The sequence below is a fragment of the Phaenicophaeus curvirostris genome, chromosome Z (assembly GCF_032191515.1).
Source record: "Phaenicophaeus curvirostris isolate KB17595 chromosome Z, BPBGC_Pcur_1.0, whole genome shotgun sequence".
Taxonomy (NCBI): Eukaryota; Metazoa; Chordata; class Aves; order Cuculiformes; family Cuculidae; genus Phaenicophaeus; species Phaenicophaeus curvirostris.
In genome coordinates this window covers 837152-854761 of record NC_091431.1, presented here as the reverse complement: position 1 = coordinate 854761, position 17610 = coordinate 837152, and the positions used below count along the sequence as shown (strand labels likewise).

The following is a 17610-nucleotide window of genomic DNA, read 5'->3' as shown; positions in this document are numbered from 1 at the left end:
CCCCAGCCCTCTTGTAGCTCCTTTCAGGTTCTGGAAGGCTGCAATAAGGTCTCCCCAAAGCTTCCTCTTCTCCAGGCTGAACAAGCCGGACTGCCTCAGCCTGTCCTCATATGGGAGGTGCTCCAGACCTCAGATCAGCTTCATGGCTCTCTTCTGGACCTGTTCCAACTGTTCTGTATTCTTCTTATGTTAAGGATTCCAGAACTGGACACAATGCTCCAGATCAGGTCTCATAAGAGAGGAATAGAGGGGCAGAAGCACCTCCCTCACCCTGCTGGCCACGCTGCTTTTGATGCAGCCCAGGACACAGTTGGCCTTATGGGCTGTGAGTGCACGCTGCCAGCTCGTGTCGAGCTTCTCATTATCCAGCACCCCCAAGTCCTTCTCTGCAGGGCAGCTCTCAATCACATCATCCCCCATCTTGTACTGAAATTGGGGATTGCCCTGACCCAGCTGTAGGGCCTTGCACTTGGCCTTGTTGAACCTCATGAGGCTCTCACAGCCCCACTTCTCCACCCTGTCCAGGTCCTTCTGGATAACATCCCATCCTTCCACAGTAGCAACTGCCCCACTCAGCTTGGTGTCATCTGCAGACTTGCTGAGGGTGCACTGAATCTTGCTGTCAGTATCATTGATGAAGATATTATATGGCACTGGTCCCAGTATGGACCCCTAAGGGACACCAGTAGTCACAGATCTCCATCTGGACTTCAAGCCATTGACAATAGTCTTTGAATACGACCATCCAACCAGTTTCTTATCCACCAAACCATCCACTCATCAAACCCGTATCTCTCTAATTTAGAGAGAAGGTTGTTGTGGGAAACCATGTCAAAGGGTTTACAGAAGTCTAGATAGATCACACTCATCGGTTTACCCGAGTCCACTGCTGTGGTTACCCCATCACAGAAAGCCACTAAGTTGGTGAAGCCGTGCTGGCTGCCATCAATCACCTCCACGTCCTCCATGTGCTTTAGCAGAGCTTTTAGGAGGATCTGTTCCATTATCCTCTCTGGCACAGAGGTGAGGCTGACAGGTTGGTAGTTCCCAGGGTCGTCTTTTCTACTTCTTTTAAAAATAGGCACAATTTTACCATTGCCATGACTTTTCAAATATCATGGAGAGTGGCTTGGCAGCCACACCAGCCAATTCCCTCAGCACTCTGGAATGCATCTCATCAGATCCCATAGACTTACGTATGTTCAGGTTCCTCAGGTGGTCAGGAACCAGATCCTCCTCTACTGTGGGAGAGGCTTTACTCTCCTGGTCATCATCTTGCTGTCTCATGACCCAGGAGGGGTGAGGAGAGCGGTTAGCAGTGAAGACTGAGGCAAAAAGTTGTTAAGTACCTCAGCCTTGTCCTCGTCTGTTGATACGAGGTCACCATTCCCAGCCATCAGTGGGGGTATGTTCTCTTTAACCTTCCTCTTCTGGCTGACGTACCTGTAGAAGCCCTCCTCGTTGGTCTTCACTTCCCTTGCCAAATTCAGCTCAAGCTGCACCTTGTCCCTCCTGACCTCATCCCTACACAAACGCGCAGTGTCCCTACACATCTCCCAGGTTCCCCGTCCCTGCATGCACTGCCTGGGCAGTTCCCTCTTCTTCTTTAGTTTAACCAGTAGGTCTCGACTCAGCCACACTGGTCTCTTCCCTTTCCTGTCTTATTTCCTGCATCAGGGGACTGAGTGCTCTTGTGCTTTATGGAAAGCATCCTTAAATATTTTCCTGCTCTGTTCCACTTCCTTGTCCCCAAGGACTATGTCCCAGGCGGTCCTACTGAGTAACTCCCTGAAGAATTGAAAGTCTGCTTTCCTGAAATTTAGGGTCCTGGCTATACTCTTCGCCTTTCCCATGTCCCTCAGGACACTGAACTCCACGAGTGCGTGGTCACTGCAGCCCAGGCAACCTACGATCCTATTGTCACTGGTTTTACCTCACACCCCAATAAAAGGAACTCAGAAAGGCACTTAGAAGTCAAATATTTTTTAATGGACAAAGACTTTTCAGTTTTCAGCATTCTTCCAGAAAGTGCAAGGCAGACATGTTGCAGCACCCAGATGTATCCTGCAGGACAGCAGTATTAAAAGACACTTTCTCAGTTCTTCAGACTGGCAGTATTATCAAAGGACAGAGATCACAATTTAACAGAACAATATTTTATTGCTCTCCAGAAAATTTCATAGCATGCATACTACTGATTAGCTGATAACACATTAATGAATTACTGAATTCTACTCAAGTTTAAGAACCTCTCACTTTTTCTTAGCTGAGATGTAGTTGAAAATGCAGTCCTAGGATTATCACCTCAGTATTTTGTATTCTCCCCTTTCTCTTGACGTCCAAGTCCTTATGTGGTGTGAAGTACATTTTTAGACAGAAAAGTGCTCCAAATAATCTGAACTATTCCTACAGGGCACAAATGACAATCCTAAAACCAATTCATTCACTGTAGGGTGTATTTCATAAATGATGGCACTACACAATGGGACTTATGAACCAACACCCATAGAACCATACATTAAGCAACAGACAGCACAATGAATAAATGAAGCAATTTTCACTATTAACAGCTTTTAAGTTTCAGCAGTTGCTATTTTATAGGTTGCAAAGGGTTAAGGACAGTGTAACAAAAATACTGAAACAGCAGTTGTTACTTCATAAGAAAACAGCATAGGATGCAAATCTGCAAAAAATCCTTTTAAAAAAATCTTAATTTACATATACTCTAGTCATCAAACTTGATCTTTTTCCCTTGGAATGCTGTAATTTGAGACATTTGTTTCCGGCGCCTCCTGCTTGCTTCCCATGATGGATGAAGAGGCTGCTCTGAATATGCTTTCTTATTGTCGTATTTCGTACCTGCAGCTTTTGCAAATGGTTGCTTCTTGAGCTGTGGTTCCTTTTTAAGAAGAGCTGTGCAAGAGGTAAAAAACAAAGCATTACCTACATCATCAACCTACATGACAACATGCTAAAACTACCTTGAAATTGCAGATATTTACAATAATTTCTTAATTAGTAATGGGAAACACATTAATCTGAATGTTCACAGCAAGATTTCCTCATCTTGCAGCCTAGTAAATTGTCTCTTGGTAGACTGCAGATAGTTAAGATTTATTATTACTGACCACATTCAAAATTTGTGTAGACAAATATTCAGCACAATTTACATTTTTTTCTACACAATTAACCAATGAGATATTACAAAATGTAACCCAATATGACTGAAATTATATTCTTGATCCAAAACGGAACCATATGCTAGAAATGAAGGAATTACTCATGAGATAAATTACTTGTTAAATATCATGATCTGACACCTTTACCTGTGTACAGGTAACACTAACAAGAAGACTGATGGAAAAGCATTATCTTGTGTAAATCCTACTTTAAGTATTTCTACCATTCAAAAATAGGGAATAGCAGACAATATCCACATACTACTATGAAAGGTCAATAATTTGACCATTTTAACAACGAATGCCACAAATAGGTGCCACAAAACTGAAATGAAACAAAATCAGCCTATCATGATTAGACTGCAGAAGCAACAAAATCTGAAGAGGTTTTTACTCTTGCAATTTTGCCATGTTAAGTAATACATACCTGTTCTTCCATTTTTGGGAGGCTGGTCTTTAGTATTTCTAAAAATAAAAAGAGAATTTCAGATTTTTCAAGAAACTTGTACGAAGACAAAAACACAAGAATAAAGAATTGTCATCACCAAAGCACTTGTGCAATGACTTTTCAGGCATAATGTGCAGAACCATTACATAGTTTCCTATTTGTTAATAGTGAAGTAAAAATAGAAGCAATTAGGAGTGATTTAATTTGGTTGCAGGTCTGGTTAGGAATCCTAAGTGTATTTAATTGCTAAAGTGAATATGAAAAATAAACGTCAAGAAAGCACAAGAAGATTGCAGAGTAGTTCATGTGAAAATGTTCTAAGCTGTAATTGGCTGAAATACTCCTTGTTTGGTAAAGGCTACTAAAATCACAACAATTTCCATTACTGGGAAGGATGGAGAGAAAGGAGAACATAACAAAGGGAAAAGGTTTACCTTCTGTTTTGAGATTTCTGATTAGAGGTAGACAAAGAACTGCAGAACACCGATTCCAGCTTGCTTGCTTTTGCCTGTGGCTTTCCTTCTTTCCTGATCAAATCTTGTGCTATCCCAGGCACTACATCCTTTTCTTTCATCACTGTGTTCTTCTGAAGTGTGTCCTTTTCTTCTGTTGAAGGAACATCACTAACTGCTGATGGTTTTTTATTTCTTTTTACTTTCCCAATGAAGAAATCATCATTGCTGTCACTGTCAGAATCTGAGGACTGGTTATAAAACCTCTCTTCAGTACTGTCATCAAAGTACTCCTCTTCATTAGATTGTTCCAGGTCACTATCATCCATGGTTTCTTTTATTGCATTTAATTTGTTCATGCTCATATTTTCTTTCCTTTTTTGATAGCCAGGTTTCTTTCTGGTTTTATTCTGAGTGACTGCTTGCATTTCTACTGCAGGAAATGAAGATTCTTCTGGCCCATACGCTCTCTCCATTTCCACAGTTTTCTGCCCAGATTTACTCTCACAAAGTTCTTCAGCCACCCTGTCAGCTTCTGTTCTCACATTCTTTTTTGTTCTGTGTTCACATCTTTTCTGGTTTTGAGCTAGTTTAAGAGTTTGGTCATCCAAATTGCTGTTGAAATGTTGCTCTGACTTAGGCTGTTCTTCTGACTTGGCCTTTTTTGAAGAAGTTTCTTTGGCCGAGTTCTTTCTTGCATCCTTGAAAGCTTTTACAGCAGCTACCCAAAAGGCAGAAGAAAAATCTTTTGTTGCAGCTACACTGAGTTTACATCAGTTAATATAATAAAACATTTCTGCAAGTAAATATGTTGTAGAAGTAAATATATTTTGAATGTCCTTACCTATCATTTACTAAACACACAGGACAAGAAATATCTTAGAGTACTTGACAGGAGTGAAGAAATAATCTGAAATTATTACCAACTGCATACACTGTGCAACTTGCGTTTAACTGAGGACTTCTCTTTCGGCAAATAATCTGCAGCTGATAATCCTGATAATTTAGGGCACCACTTTGTAAAAACTTCAAACAAATAGTAAATTGGTCAGATACACTTAAATGGGTATTTGACATACTCTGTTATTAATGAAGTAATTTTCTGACATTATTACTACAACTTGATCCATTTTAATATCAATCTTAGTTGGAAGATCTGAGTTTAACGAGAACAAGAGGTAACCTAAAGAACAAGGATAGATTTCCTAAGCATTCTGGAGACAGTTTACAGGGAATTTTAAGGGAGTAATTTCCAACTGACTTTACATTTGCCTTTGGAAAATCAGTTGCAATACTCCTTTTACCTTTTTATCTGCAGCATCATGCTCATTGACAGTTCGTTCCTATTGAGTTTACAGATACTCCATTATATCAATTCAACTTCTGGAGTTCTCCCTGTGGAGATGGACCTGGAGGTCCCAGTGGATGAGAAGTTGAACATAAGCTGGCGATCTGCACTTGCAGCCCAGAAAGTCAACCACATCTTGGGCTGCAAGTGTTGCCAGCAGGTCAAGGGAGGTGATTCTACCCCTCTGCTCTTCTCAGGTGAGACCTCACCTGGAATACTGCATCCAGCTCTGCATCCTGCAGCACAGGGCAGACATGGATCTGTTGGAGCAGGTCCAGAGGAGGGCCACTAAAATGATCAAAGGCTTGCAACACCTCCCCTGTGAAGAGAGGCTAGGAGAGTTGCGGTTGTCCAGTTTGGAGAAAGAAGAGTCCAGGGAGACCTTATTGCAGCCTTTCAATACTTTAATTAGTTTATAAGAAGATGGGGAAAAACTTTTTAGCAGGGCTTGTATCAAAAGGAGAAGGGGTAACAGTTTAAACTAAACCAGGAGATTTTTATACTAGGTTTTAGGAAGAAATTACTTCCACTGAAGGTGGTGAGGCACTGGAACAGGCTACCCAGAGAGGTGGTGGATGCCCCCTCCCTGGAAACATTCGAGATCAGGTTGTATGGGGCTCTAAGCAACCTGATCCAGTGGAAGATGTCCCTGCTCACTGCAGGGGGGTTGGACTAGGTAGTTGTCATGGTCCCTTCCAATCCAAACCATTCTATGACTATGACTCTGAGCCCTGTTTGTCTTACATGCTGTATCTTACAACGTCATATGGGATGTTGTCACATATAAGCCCATTTCAACCAATATAAATGGCTACAAGCTCATGACGCTTGATTCACTGTAGGTAGTTAAGGTAAATTACAGGATCATTTTGGGTTTTTATTTACTTTTCTTTTTATACTGATTGTTCATATTAGGAATATAGCAGAACAAGGTAACACATCAGTAAGCTACTAAAGTAATGAACAAGTTAATATATTTCATACCTTTAAGTTCAACAAATTTGGGTTTCAAGATGGGATGTGTTGCAAGTCTCGCAATGGCTCGCTCAGTTGCAGTACAGTCTGACTATACAAAATAAATTCAAAGGTATGAAGTCAGTAGAACAGTGAATACTTATACAGACCTCTGTCACTTATGATACAATGCATATAATGTGATTCTGGGCTATTAACTGAACAAGAAGAAAAGCTTGAGACACCATAATATTTGAATATTTCTTATTTTATCATGTGTTACTATCATCCTAAAAAAGGAAAAATCTGATTGCCCAAACACTGACAGAAACTAACAGACATGTAAATCTGCTATTTCCCAGGTACCTAAAAGAGATAAGAAGAATTTTGTTTTAAAAGCACACTAGATAACATCTTTCAGAGCTAATACACTGATTTGAGATTAATAATTTCTTACATGTGCAAAGGAAATTCACGAACACCCTGAACATTGTATTGAGAGAAGGCATTCTGCATGAAGGAATAAAGCAGCTTGCAAGGTGAGCAGTACTGATGCCAAAAAAGTAGTCAAAATACATAGCAGATATTGAAGGAATATACATTAGATGTGGCTAAGAGACAAAGTCCAACCTGACCTTAATGACAAACAACCTTGGTTTTGATGAGGTAGAGTACTGGAATTCTGCAGATTAATTCAAAGAACAATTATGATCTTCATGCTTTAATTTTATGAAGACAGAAGAAAATAGTAATTACTTCCATTTCTGACTTCCTTTTTTATATCTTAGAAGTCACGGGCATGACATATTGTAAAAAGCATCTCATTTTCAGGTTCTTGTCATCACTCTGCTTAAAGAACAAAATGAGGGCCATAAAAGATTTTTTGAAAGACAGATTTCTTTTTTTTTTTTTTTTAAGGGAGGGAAACGGGGTTTAACAGGCTTGTAAAATACAAATTTAGCAAGAAGATTTCTTAAAGCCTATAGTGGAATTCTCTGGGAGAAAGGAGAAAAGACACACCTTCTTCCCTTCCTCATAGCAGTACTGTAATGGATAGATGACTAACTTGTTGCTATCTGTGATATGAGCTGTATGCTACAAGAATTACTGTAGCAGAAGCCACCCAAACCAATAGACGATGAGCTGAGCCTTGTAAAGAAGCAGGCAGGTGCCTTGTGACCCAGCCTGAGTTGGTTCAGGTGCCCAACAACTCCAGACAACACACTGCCTCTGCTGTCCTGGCAACGGATGAAGCCCAAGTCACAGGTACGTAAATGGTAGGATAATATGGGTGGAGACCGTACTGTCTCTGCCCTGGGATAGAATTTACTTTCTCCATAGCATCCAAGATGGTGCTGTGTGGTGGACTTGTGACTAAAACATTTCAGACGTGGTAATGGACCAACATTAGTCACTGCTGAGCAGTGCTTGCACAGCATCATCGCCTTCTCTGTATTATCAAGGCCGCTCTGCTGTCCCGACAAGTAGGCAAGAGGGATGGGCAAGAGGTTGGGAAGGAAACACATCTGGGAAGGCAGAACCAAGTTGACCAAAAGCATATTCCACACCATATCAAGTCATGCTCAGCAACAAAAGTTCATGGAAAGGATAAGGAAGGGCAGGAAGTTTGGTTATGGCATTTGTCTTTCCAAGTAACCATCAGATGAAATGAAGCCCTGCTTTCCACAACATGGCTAAGCATCTGCCTGCTGATGGGAAGCATTAAATACACTCCTGATTCTCCTTTGCCTGCACACACAGCTTTGCTTCACTTGCTGAAGTGTATTTATGTCAAGCCATGACTTTTCCCCACTCCTGCTCTTTTGATGCTATCCCCATCCAGTGTCCGTGGGGTGAGTGAGCAGCTGCCAGGTGCTTAGTTGCTGGCTGGGCTCAAAATGTGGCAAAGACGCTACTTAATGCATCAGCAACGCATGTTTAAAGTACCTGATTTGCTTGATGTAAGAGTGCTCAGTGAGGAATCTTTATTTTTTTGTATGCATATTTTTTTCCAGCAGAATTATGCTACTTGGCATAAACAGTTATGTATTCATTGGACTGAGACAGATGGACACTTGATGCTAACTACAAGTGCAAGAAAGTAATTTTCAGTGCTTCGGTCTGAGAGAAACAGAGCAGAAGACAACACTACAGCTACAGCAGAGCCAGTACTTCTAAACACAGAAACATTAAAGCTGTTTTGCAAAACATAAATCTTGTTCCTCAGCCAATGTAAAGCAAATCCCATTTCTATTTTTTTTTTGCTGTAGTTCTAAAGCTTACAAAGTATACTCTGGGTATGTGTCTGCTCATATTTCGTGCTTGAAGTGCAGAACATCTGGGAATTCTAGTTCTTTCCTTTCTCCTCAAGTCTCTGCTATTACAATGTTATTTCTTGAGGTCAAGAACAACTGGAAAAATGTTTTCTCTATAGACCATCTACAGAACTATGAACACTGGCCATAGGAGATGGGTCAAAAGACTGGTCCATTTCCAAGGGCCACAGGCTGTCTTACTTTCAGGCCAGCCTAGCTCAGAGCACTCAAAATTTGAATTTTGATCCCCATGTGACAGTGCTGCATGCTGCCACCAGATTCCTGGGACAGCAAGCTCCCATTTCTGAAGATCAAACACTATTTTCTTTGGAGGTTTTCCTATAGCTGGAAAATCTATTTCTGAACTTAATTAATACACTTTTTCCCTCAGCTACTTCCTGTGGCTTTTGAAAGAATATACCATGAAGTTCAGAAAGCAGCAGCAGCTTCTGTGCAACATCTGGTGTCCTTTAATTCAACTATTTATAGAAAGGGTTTAAGCACATACATGCCGATCCATATGGAATAACCACATTTTTTCCTTATAGCAAAATGCTTCACAAACACTACTCACTGATAGACAGTAGCCATCAAACATATAATACTACATTCACATTCTTTACAATTCCCCATTTTCTGTTTTTTTTTTGGCTTATGAGCACATGCAATGCCCAATTTATTTTTCCTTAAGTATTTTCCAGTATATAAAATCTTGGCAGAAAATAAAACTTAACAAAAAACCATCAACGTTCCAGCAAGAATACCCTTTCCCCCTCCTCATAATATGTCGAATTATGCAGACAATGGAATTGTACACATCTATTCTAACATGTTCATGCTGCTACTTGTATTAGATTGTACATTCATTTTTTCATGCCAGAATGCCCTAATACTTTCCATAGGAATACTATTCCTCATTCAGTTTATAACTGAGGCACTACAAAGTGAACAAAACAACTGAGATGGTTGTAGTCACATTTTTCAGTTGAGAAACAGAGTCTCCACAAACTTTTTATTTTGGTAGGTGGAGCATTATTTTCTGTTTAGAGTATTAAGGACATCTATCGATCATCACTGCCATGTTTCATTAAACTTCATGTGGACATTTAAGTGAATTAACTGTACTAATCTCTATATTTTCATATCTCTTAAAATAAAAAGAAACCCAGATTGCATAAACAAGCATTCTTTATCCTCAACAGGATGGACAGATAAATGCACAAATGTAAAAACATAACTAGTCAGTTAGAGCATAATAAAACAGCAGTTGTATAACTTACACACCTGCAAACACACACGCATGCAGCACACAAGGGAGACAAACTTTGAACAATGTGGCAACAACTGGGTAGAGAATGGGTATTATGATGCTTGCCAAGATAAAACCAGATTCACAATGGCGTTTCCAGATGTGCTGGAATAGGGGTAAGAAGAAATATGAAATGGCTTTGAGAGCTGGGTAAAAAAACAAAAGTCAGGGAGAAGCTGTGTGGGTAGCACCTGGTTCATACAATGCAGGTAATAGACTAAGAATGAGAAGCCGAGTGTCTCAGGACTTCGAGGGAGATGCGATTGCAGGAGTTGAAAGGGATACCTTGTTAGCATACCTGAGACAGTAGAGCTTTGGGAAGAATTACAGGGCAGAAACCTGGGATTAATTCAGGAATATGAAATGGTAGGCTTCTGAACACTGTTTCATCCTGATTATTCTTCCTGCTCAAGTCTCCTTTTGTTTGTACTCACTCTGCTAAAATTATAATCCGTAAAAGGAAAGAAAGAGGTCTTACTTCTGTTCTTCCAATTGACATTTTCACAGAAGGAGATTGCCTTGATACAGGTCTCACCAGAAGAAAAGAGGCTGCTGCTGGAAGAGTATACTACTACAATGACTACTACTAGAATTTCACTGGAGTCAAGGAACAGTGCTCCTAAAATGGTAATGTTCGGTGATCCTGCACCTTTCACTTTAGATCATCTCTTATTTACTTACAATAATGACATTCAAACGGAGAGAGTTGGAAACCCCAATGACAAGTATGCAGTGCACTGCAAAAGCCATGACACAAAAAGTAACCTTGAAGTATACTGTACTCAAGTTTCTAAACTAACTGGAAGTGCAGTTTATCATAAAGTGTAACAACAGCCTGATTTTAAGGAAAAAAAACGGCAGAGATAATACTAACTAGGGCACGCACAAAAAAAAATTTAAACCAACAACCCCCAGATTCTGGGCCAAACCAAGATGTCATACTTTGCAGCAGCTCAGTAGAAGAGCCATCTCTCCACTAAAAAAACCCAGACAACCTGCTAATCCACACGTTCTTCCAAGGGCTCTAACTAGTTACAGCTGTCCTTTGTAATAGCAGATGTGGTTAATATGGAGTCACAGGGAGGCTGAAGGTGCCAGATCACGGCTGTCACCCAAGTCCATCCCATGACCTCATACTGCTTTGGACTAAGACTCTCCAGAAAACTTACTTCAGACTCTGAAAAGCTGCTAGTTCTCCCTCTTCCTTTATGTCCGAGATACATACAGTGTGTGATTTGCAGCCACCAGACATGAAGATTGTAGTAGGAGAGTCAATCGAAGTTTCCAGATGACACTAAGCTGGGTGGAAGTGTGGATCTGCTGGAGGGTCGGGAGGCTCCAAAGGGATCTGAACAGGCTGGACCGCTGGGCAGAGTCAAATGGCATGAGGTTTAACAAGGCCAAATGCCGGGTCCTGCACTTGGGGCACAACAACCCTGTGCAGCTACAGACTAGGAGAAGTCTGTCTAGAAAGCTGCCTGGAGGAGAAGGACCTGGGGGTGTTGGTTGACAGCGACTGAACAGGAACCAGCAGTGGCCCAGGTGGCCAAGAAGGCCAATGGCATCTTGGCTTGTATCAGAAACGGCGTGACCAGCAGGTCCAGGGAGGTTCTTCTCCCTCTGGACTCGGCACTGGGGAGACCGCTCCTCGAATCCTGTGTTCAGTTCTGGGCCCCTCACCATAAGAAGGATGTTGAGGCTCTGGAGCGAGTCCAGAGAAGAGCAACAAAGCTGGTGAGGGGGCTGGAGAGCAGGTCTTACGAGAAGCGGCTGAGAGAGCTGGGGGTGTTTAGCCTGGAGAAAAGGAGGCTGAGGGGAGACCTCATTGCTCTCTACAACTACCTGAAAGGAGGTTGTAGAGAGGAGGGAGCTGGCCTCTTCTCCCAAGTGACAGGGGACAGGACAAGAGGGAACGGCCTCAAGTTCCGCCAGGGGAGGTTTAAGCTGGACATTAGGAAAAAATTCTTTACAGAAAGGGTCATTGGACACCTCCCTGGCTACACAGGGAGGTGGTTGATTCACCTTCCCTGGAGGGATTTAAGGCACGGGTGGACGAGGTGCTAAGGGACATGGTTTAGTGTTTGATAGGAATGGTTGGACTCGATGATCCGGTGGGTCTTTTCCAACCTGATGATTCTATGACTTTATGATTATTGGTAGCCTTTGTGGCAGCAATACTGTCTCTCAGCTCCTGACAGCAAGGACTGTTGACTCTGTCTCACCATGATAACAGGAGGATGGATCAACTAGGGGATGCAGCAAACAAGTCGCTGCTGGATGTGGCAAGAGCTTAAAGGGAGTGGTTTTCTCAAATACAAAAATAATAGACATCACACAGTATCCAAAGGGTAGAAATATCAGCGCTAAATGCTTTAGACTCTGCTCAGGAAATAGATTGCCAATACTTGTCAGATATATAATCAACTTTTACACAGTTTTCACTCAAGCTTTTCCAATTTTCCATGTAGCATCAATATGCTGGCACAGGTGTTATAAAGAAGTAGCTAGTGAAGCTTAATAGCAAGACAGGTGAGAAGTTCTTACGCCAATTTCTTCTGTATTGATCTTAGTAAATCATGCAAGTTCTGAACAGATTTTTTTTTATTAGACTATATAATTTGTTTAAAATATACTGATAATGAATTTCCAAATAGAGCTAAAACCTATGTCCTAATAGATCTAAAACCTTTGGGAAAATCCCTCAGCGGGATGATGTCATGTAACAGAACGATAAAAAAAAAACCCTAACAATTTCTTACACGATATCAAGATACACAAGCAAACCTGAGGTCTCCCTTGGCTTCTGGTTTATTTTTTATATTCTTTTCAACACTTGCCACAGCTTATATTAGTTTACATTGTTTTAGGTTATTGTGGTAATTCAACCATGGAAATATATGGATATTGACTTTATTTATCTTGCAAACATTATGGAAGCTGGAGACTTGTAGCTACATGGGGTACTCTGAACAATCTCTTTGCACATCTGCAGAACCGCAAACAATGGAAGGCAGAGGTCTGGAGAATCTGCTGACGCTTGCACTGATGGCAGTAGCACTACTTTCAACTCATTACTGACTTCTGCAGACTCTTCAAACCAGAATCAGGGAGAAGCGTGAGATTCTTCTAAATACCACCATGGTGTTTACACTGCCCTAAATTCATGTGTACGTCTGGACTAAAGCTGTTCTTTTCCCCATAATTTGTTCACTTAGATTTACCTTCACTCCTACATCCAGCTTGGCCCAACTTTTACCAAAAAGGAGTATGGAGTATGTACTTGGATCTATCGTTGTCTCCTTTTCTTTTAAAATGAAAATTTCAAAATAGGCCATAAATTCAACCAAAACCAGACTTCTTGCTGGTCTTTGCTGCATGCATGATAAAAAATATCTACTATCCAAGTATCTGAAAAAAATTAAAGGCTCTAAGAAGCCTAGCACTTTAAAAATGTTAGAAAACCATAACTTTATTATAGAAGCATCAGTTGGGCTTCTCTGTATTAACCTGTCCCAACTAATTTAGCTAACTATACAAGTGTAAGGTGCATGCTTATTTTCCAGACTGTGAAAAGGTCAAAGAGAAATGGAGTGTTTCATCTCAAACTACCACAGTGATCTACAGCAGAGTTTGGCATAAACCCCAGACCTGCCCAAGTACAAATTACATACTTAATCTTCTACTAGTGCTTTCCTTCTTCTCTTTATGCATAAAATAATTCTTATGATTGTTTCAATAAAGAAAAGTCAGAGTAAAAAAATCCATGATAAATCAGGCATGGATTTTTAATTATCTCCTTATGGAGAACAGGGTCAACTCTAGGTGTAAGTCAAGACAGCAAGACAGTAGGAAAACTCAAAAGCTGCAAACTCTCCTTCACTTCTTCCAGGGCTAGTAAGAATATGCATCTATAATCTCCTCAGTTTGGCACTGCACACAAACAATGCACAAATTTTTTAAGACAGAGGACGTAAAGTGAGCACTATGCCAACTTTCCCCTCCCCCAAGTCGTGGCATTCTAACTTACTATGAAAACCAACACTGAGAACTTTGATGGCCTTTGAGAAAACATAGAAAGATGCTGAACATTACTTTATGCTGCGGACAAATGTGTCTATAATGCAGATGAATTCCCAGTGGAAAGCAGTTATGTAGAGTGTAACCCCCATATTAGATTCTAGATAGACCTATTAAGAAGTATCTGTAATGTAAAAATATTACACAGTTTGAATTACACAGGCAGTACATTTAACCACTATAAAATATGCAGAGTTCTGACTGACAACAATGTAAAGTCCAGTACATAAAACATAACAGTATGAACGTTACATGACTTTGCTTTTTATATATAGCTTTGTATAAAATTTATGCTTTTCATAACTTTTGACATTTGCGCAGTTGAGGCACAGTATCACTATGACACATATGCACCTTGCCAAACCGAACAGAAAAAATTTGGCGCATAGCACAGTAAAATAAAAGGCACTAAGAAAAAAGAACACTAACCAAAATGACACCAAAAACCCCAAACCAAACACTGTCCCCACAACCAACATCAGGCAAAAGACAATCACATTAAGAAAGTAAACTGGAAAGCAAAATATGATTAAATAGAAACCCTGGAGCAAAATATGTACTTTGGGGGAACAGAAACAAAATGCATCTTGATTAACAGGCAGTGGCTGTGAACAATACAACAAGAAAAGTCTTTGCCACAAAATTCACATAGACTTCTTCAGAGAGTATAGTGACATTTAGAGGAAAGGTCATATATAAATTAATCTGACAAACACTATACACCAGAACTGAAAATACAACTGATTTTTGAGAAAAGTTACGTTGGTAGATTTTTTGCTCATAACTGGCCATGTAGAATGAGCATCTGGAGACTCAGAATAGCCAGAACAGGGAGTTAAGCTGGCCAATGTCAAAATGAAATTTGAAACAACCACTACTTGAGAAAACAAAAATTAAAAAAAAAATTATTATTTATCCTTACTTGTTACAGAAACGAGCGCAGAAACACAAAAGTAACCAACAAACAGAACTGTCCGAGTTCACTACAACCTGACTGCATCTGAGCTCTCAAGATTCAACAGTGCATCATGGACATGTCTGAAGGCAGAAGAGAAGCAGATGGTAGCAAATACACTTGCAAGATATAGGGATAAGCTCTACATTACTGCAACTATTTAATGGGCCAAGAAATTCACAATATTTAGTCTTTCTGGACTGAGATATCCACCTGTCTCCTTATGAAGCCAATTTCTTGACGGAACTCTGTACTGAAGTTTGAGGGATGCGCTTTGAGACATCCACAACTTCTCACTGTAAAACTAATAATTATCGCTTGTCAGACGCACCCTGATACAACACTATATGTATTAGCACACATGAAAGACAATTTATAACAATGAATGCAGGCACAGTTCAGGTCTTTAAATTTAAAATGGATGTGAAGCTTCAAAACTAGGTAACATTTGATAAACAAGCTCCAGTTCAATTGGGACTATTTCTGATAATGTATAAAGTAAAGGTAAATGATTTATCCCTGCCAACAAACCCTGTATTGTTCAGGCCTTCACATTTACAAGTGCTACTGCTAGGGAACACACTTATATAAAATTAAAGTATTGTCAGGTCAATGTCTCCAGATAAAACATATTTATGTTCAGAGCACTGCTGAAGGAACTAAATATGAGAGCCAAGCACTTGGAGGCACAGATGACTTAAAGACTTGATGAACACAGCACTCACTGATCAGCGTAGTCCATGTTATAATATGTTATTCAAAACAAGACAGAATTTCTTGGCATACCATGCTGCAATTTTTGTGCACAATTGAAAACAGATTTCTTTTAATCTATATATTTTCAGCCACTCTCTGAAAAAGACAATGGAAATACAAATTCAGTTAACTGAAAAACTATTAAAACATCTGAGATAATCATACCAGTTCTTTGGCATCAAAATGCACATTTTCCATCATTAAGTCTATTGAGGGAATATATGTATTCAAAACTTAGTCTAATGACAAACACATGTCAGATATACAAGGAAGCCCTGATATTACTTGAGCATATCAGCAGACGATAGATGTAAAAATAAATGGAAATCCTAGATGTTCACATTTTATAGCAGCTATTTCACCATATTGCACACAGAACAGTCACCTCTATGCTTAGAGGCTCTCAGGCATCTTCTAGGCCATTACAGAGCACCTCCCATACCAGGACTGGGTGAGAGAGTTGGGATTGTTCATACTGGAGAAGAGAAGGCTCCAGGGAGACCTTATAATGAAATTTCAGTACCTGAAGGGGGCCTACAAGAACGCTAGGGGGGGACTTTTTACAAAGGCTTGCAGTAATAGGACTAGGGGTAATGGCTATAATGGCTAAACTGGAGAGGGGCAGATTTACAATAAATGGAAGAATTTCTTCACTATGAGAGTAGTAAGGACATGGCCCAGGTTGCCCAGGGCAGTTGTGGCTGCCCCATCCTGGAGGTGTTCAAGGCCTGGTTGGAAGGGGCTTTCAGCAGTCTAGTCTGGTGGGATGTGTCAGTGCCCATGGCAGGGTGGCTGGAATTGGATGATCTTTAAGGTTGCTTCCAACCAAAACTGCTCTACGCTTCCCATACTTTCTCTTGCCCAGTAATCTTGCCATAAAGGGGCAATATGCTGTAAACTTATGCTCTCATTTCAACAAGCTGGAACTTTTCAACGTAGCTGGTCTTAGCACCTACAATCATTGAAATCTCAACAAATGAGGTATTTTTTTTCAAAAAGAATTCAAAAAATTCAAGAACTACTGATTTTTTCCTTCTACAGCTGAGTTTTAAGAAGTTCAATCAATAATGCCTCCAGCACTTTTCATCTAATTTTCCAGTGTTAACAGACTCAGAGGCTTCAGACTGAGCTGTAAGAGCCCTTCTAATTCTATATCTTCTTTTTGTATGTTTGTTTTTATTTTTATAAACCTCAACTCCTTAGTTCTGATTTGGAGCACTTTAGAAACCAATTTGGGTAGGAAAAGGAGGAAGAAAAAGGAATGGTTTTGTACTTTATTTTTATATGATATATAATAAAAAACTGATAGACTTTCATTTGCAAAAATAAAAGGAGCAAAAGACAACAGCAGCTGTTTTTCATTTTTGAAAATATCAGGAATGTCAAATTTATTCTTTTCTGATTTTGTAATGCAATTCTGAGTCACACTTCAAAGCATATATGCAGAAAGAGCTTTTCCAGTTAGTAATGTGAGTCGCTGTCAGTCTTTAACAGAAGTGATTACAATTGTTTATATAACATTAAAGACATCTTAACACTTTGAGTTCTCTAAACAATCAAATTAATGAAAGATTCCAGCTGATGTATGTTCTACCTTACGTTCTCCATCCTTGCACATTTCTTCTGTGTCAACTTTATGGTGCTCCTCAAAACAAGCCCAAGAGGTAATGAATTATGGCCACCTATTCCTCAGTGCTACAAGGATCTTGGTTTCTCACACGCAAAACAACCTCATTTGAAGTCAATGCTTTTAAAACTGCTTCCACTAATCTTGGTTGAAATTGCTCAATGGGTACCAAGAGGATTAGCAGATAGAC

The 17610-nt window shown here is 40.1% G+C and overlaps 1 protein-coding gene across 3 annotated transcripts in view; it reads right to left on the bottom strand.

The window, feature by feature from the left end:
* Nucleotides 1-2140: 2140 nt before the first annotated feature.
* SRFBP1 (serum response factor binding protein 1) overlaps nucleotides 2141-17610 on the bottom strand; it is a 78508-nt gene continuing 63038 nt past the window's right edge. For all 3 annotated transcript variants that reach the window (XM_069880482.1, XM_069880484.1, XM_069880483.1), the window contains 4 exons: nucleotides 6412-6493; nucleotides 4062-4800; nucleotides 3607-3644; nucleotides 2141-2913 (listed from right to left, as the gene is read on the bottom strand). In XM_069880482.1, the coding sequence (XP_069736583.1) occupies nucleotides 2726-2913; nucleotides 3607-3644; nucleotides 4062-4800; nucleotides 6412-6493 (1047 nt within the window). In that variant the 3' untranslated portion in view covers nucleotides 2141-2725. The remainder of the gene's footprint in view (nucleotides 2914-3606; nucleotides 3645-4061; nucleotides 4801-6411; nucleotides 6494-17610) is intronic.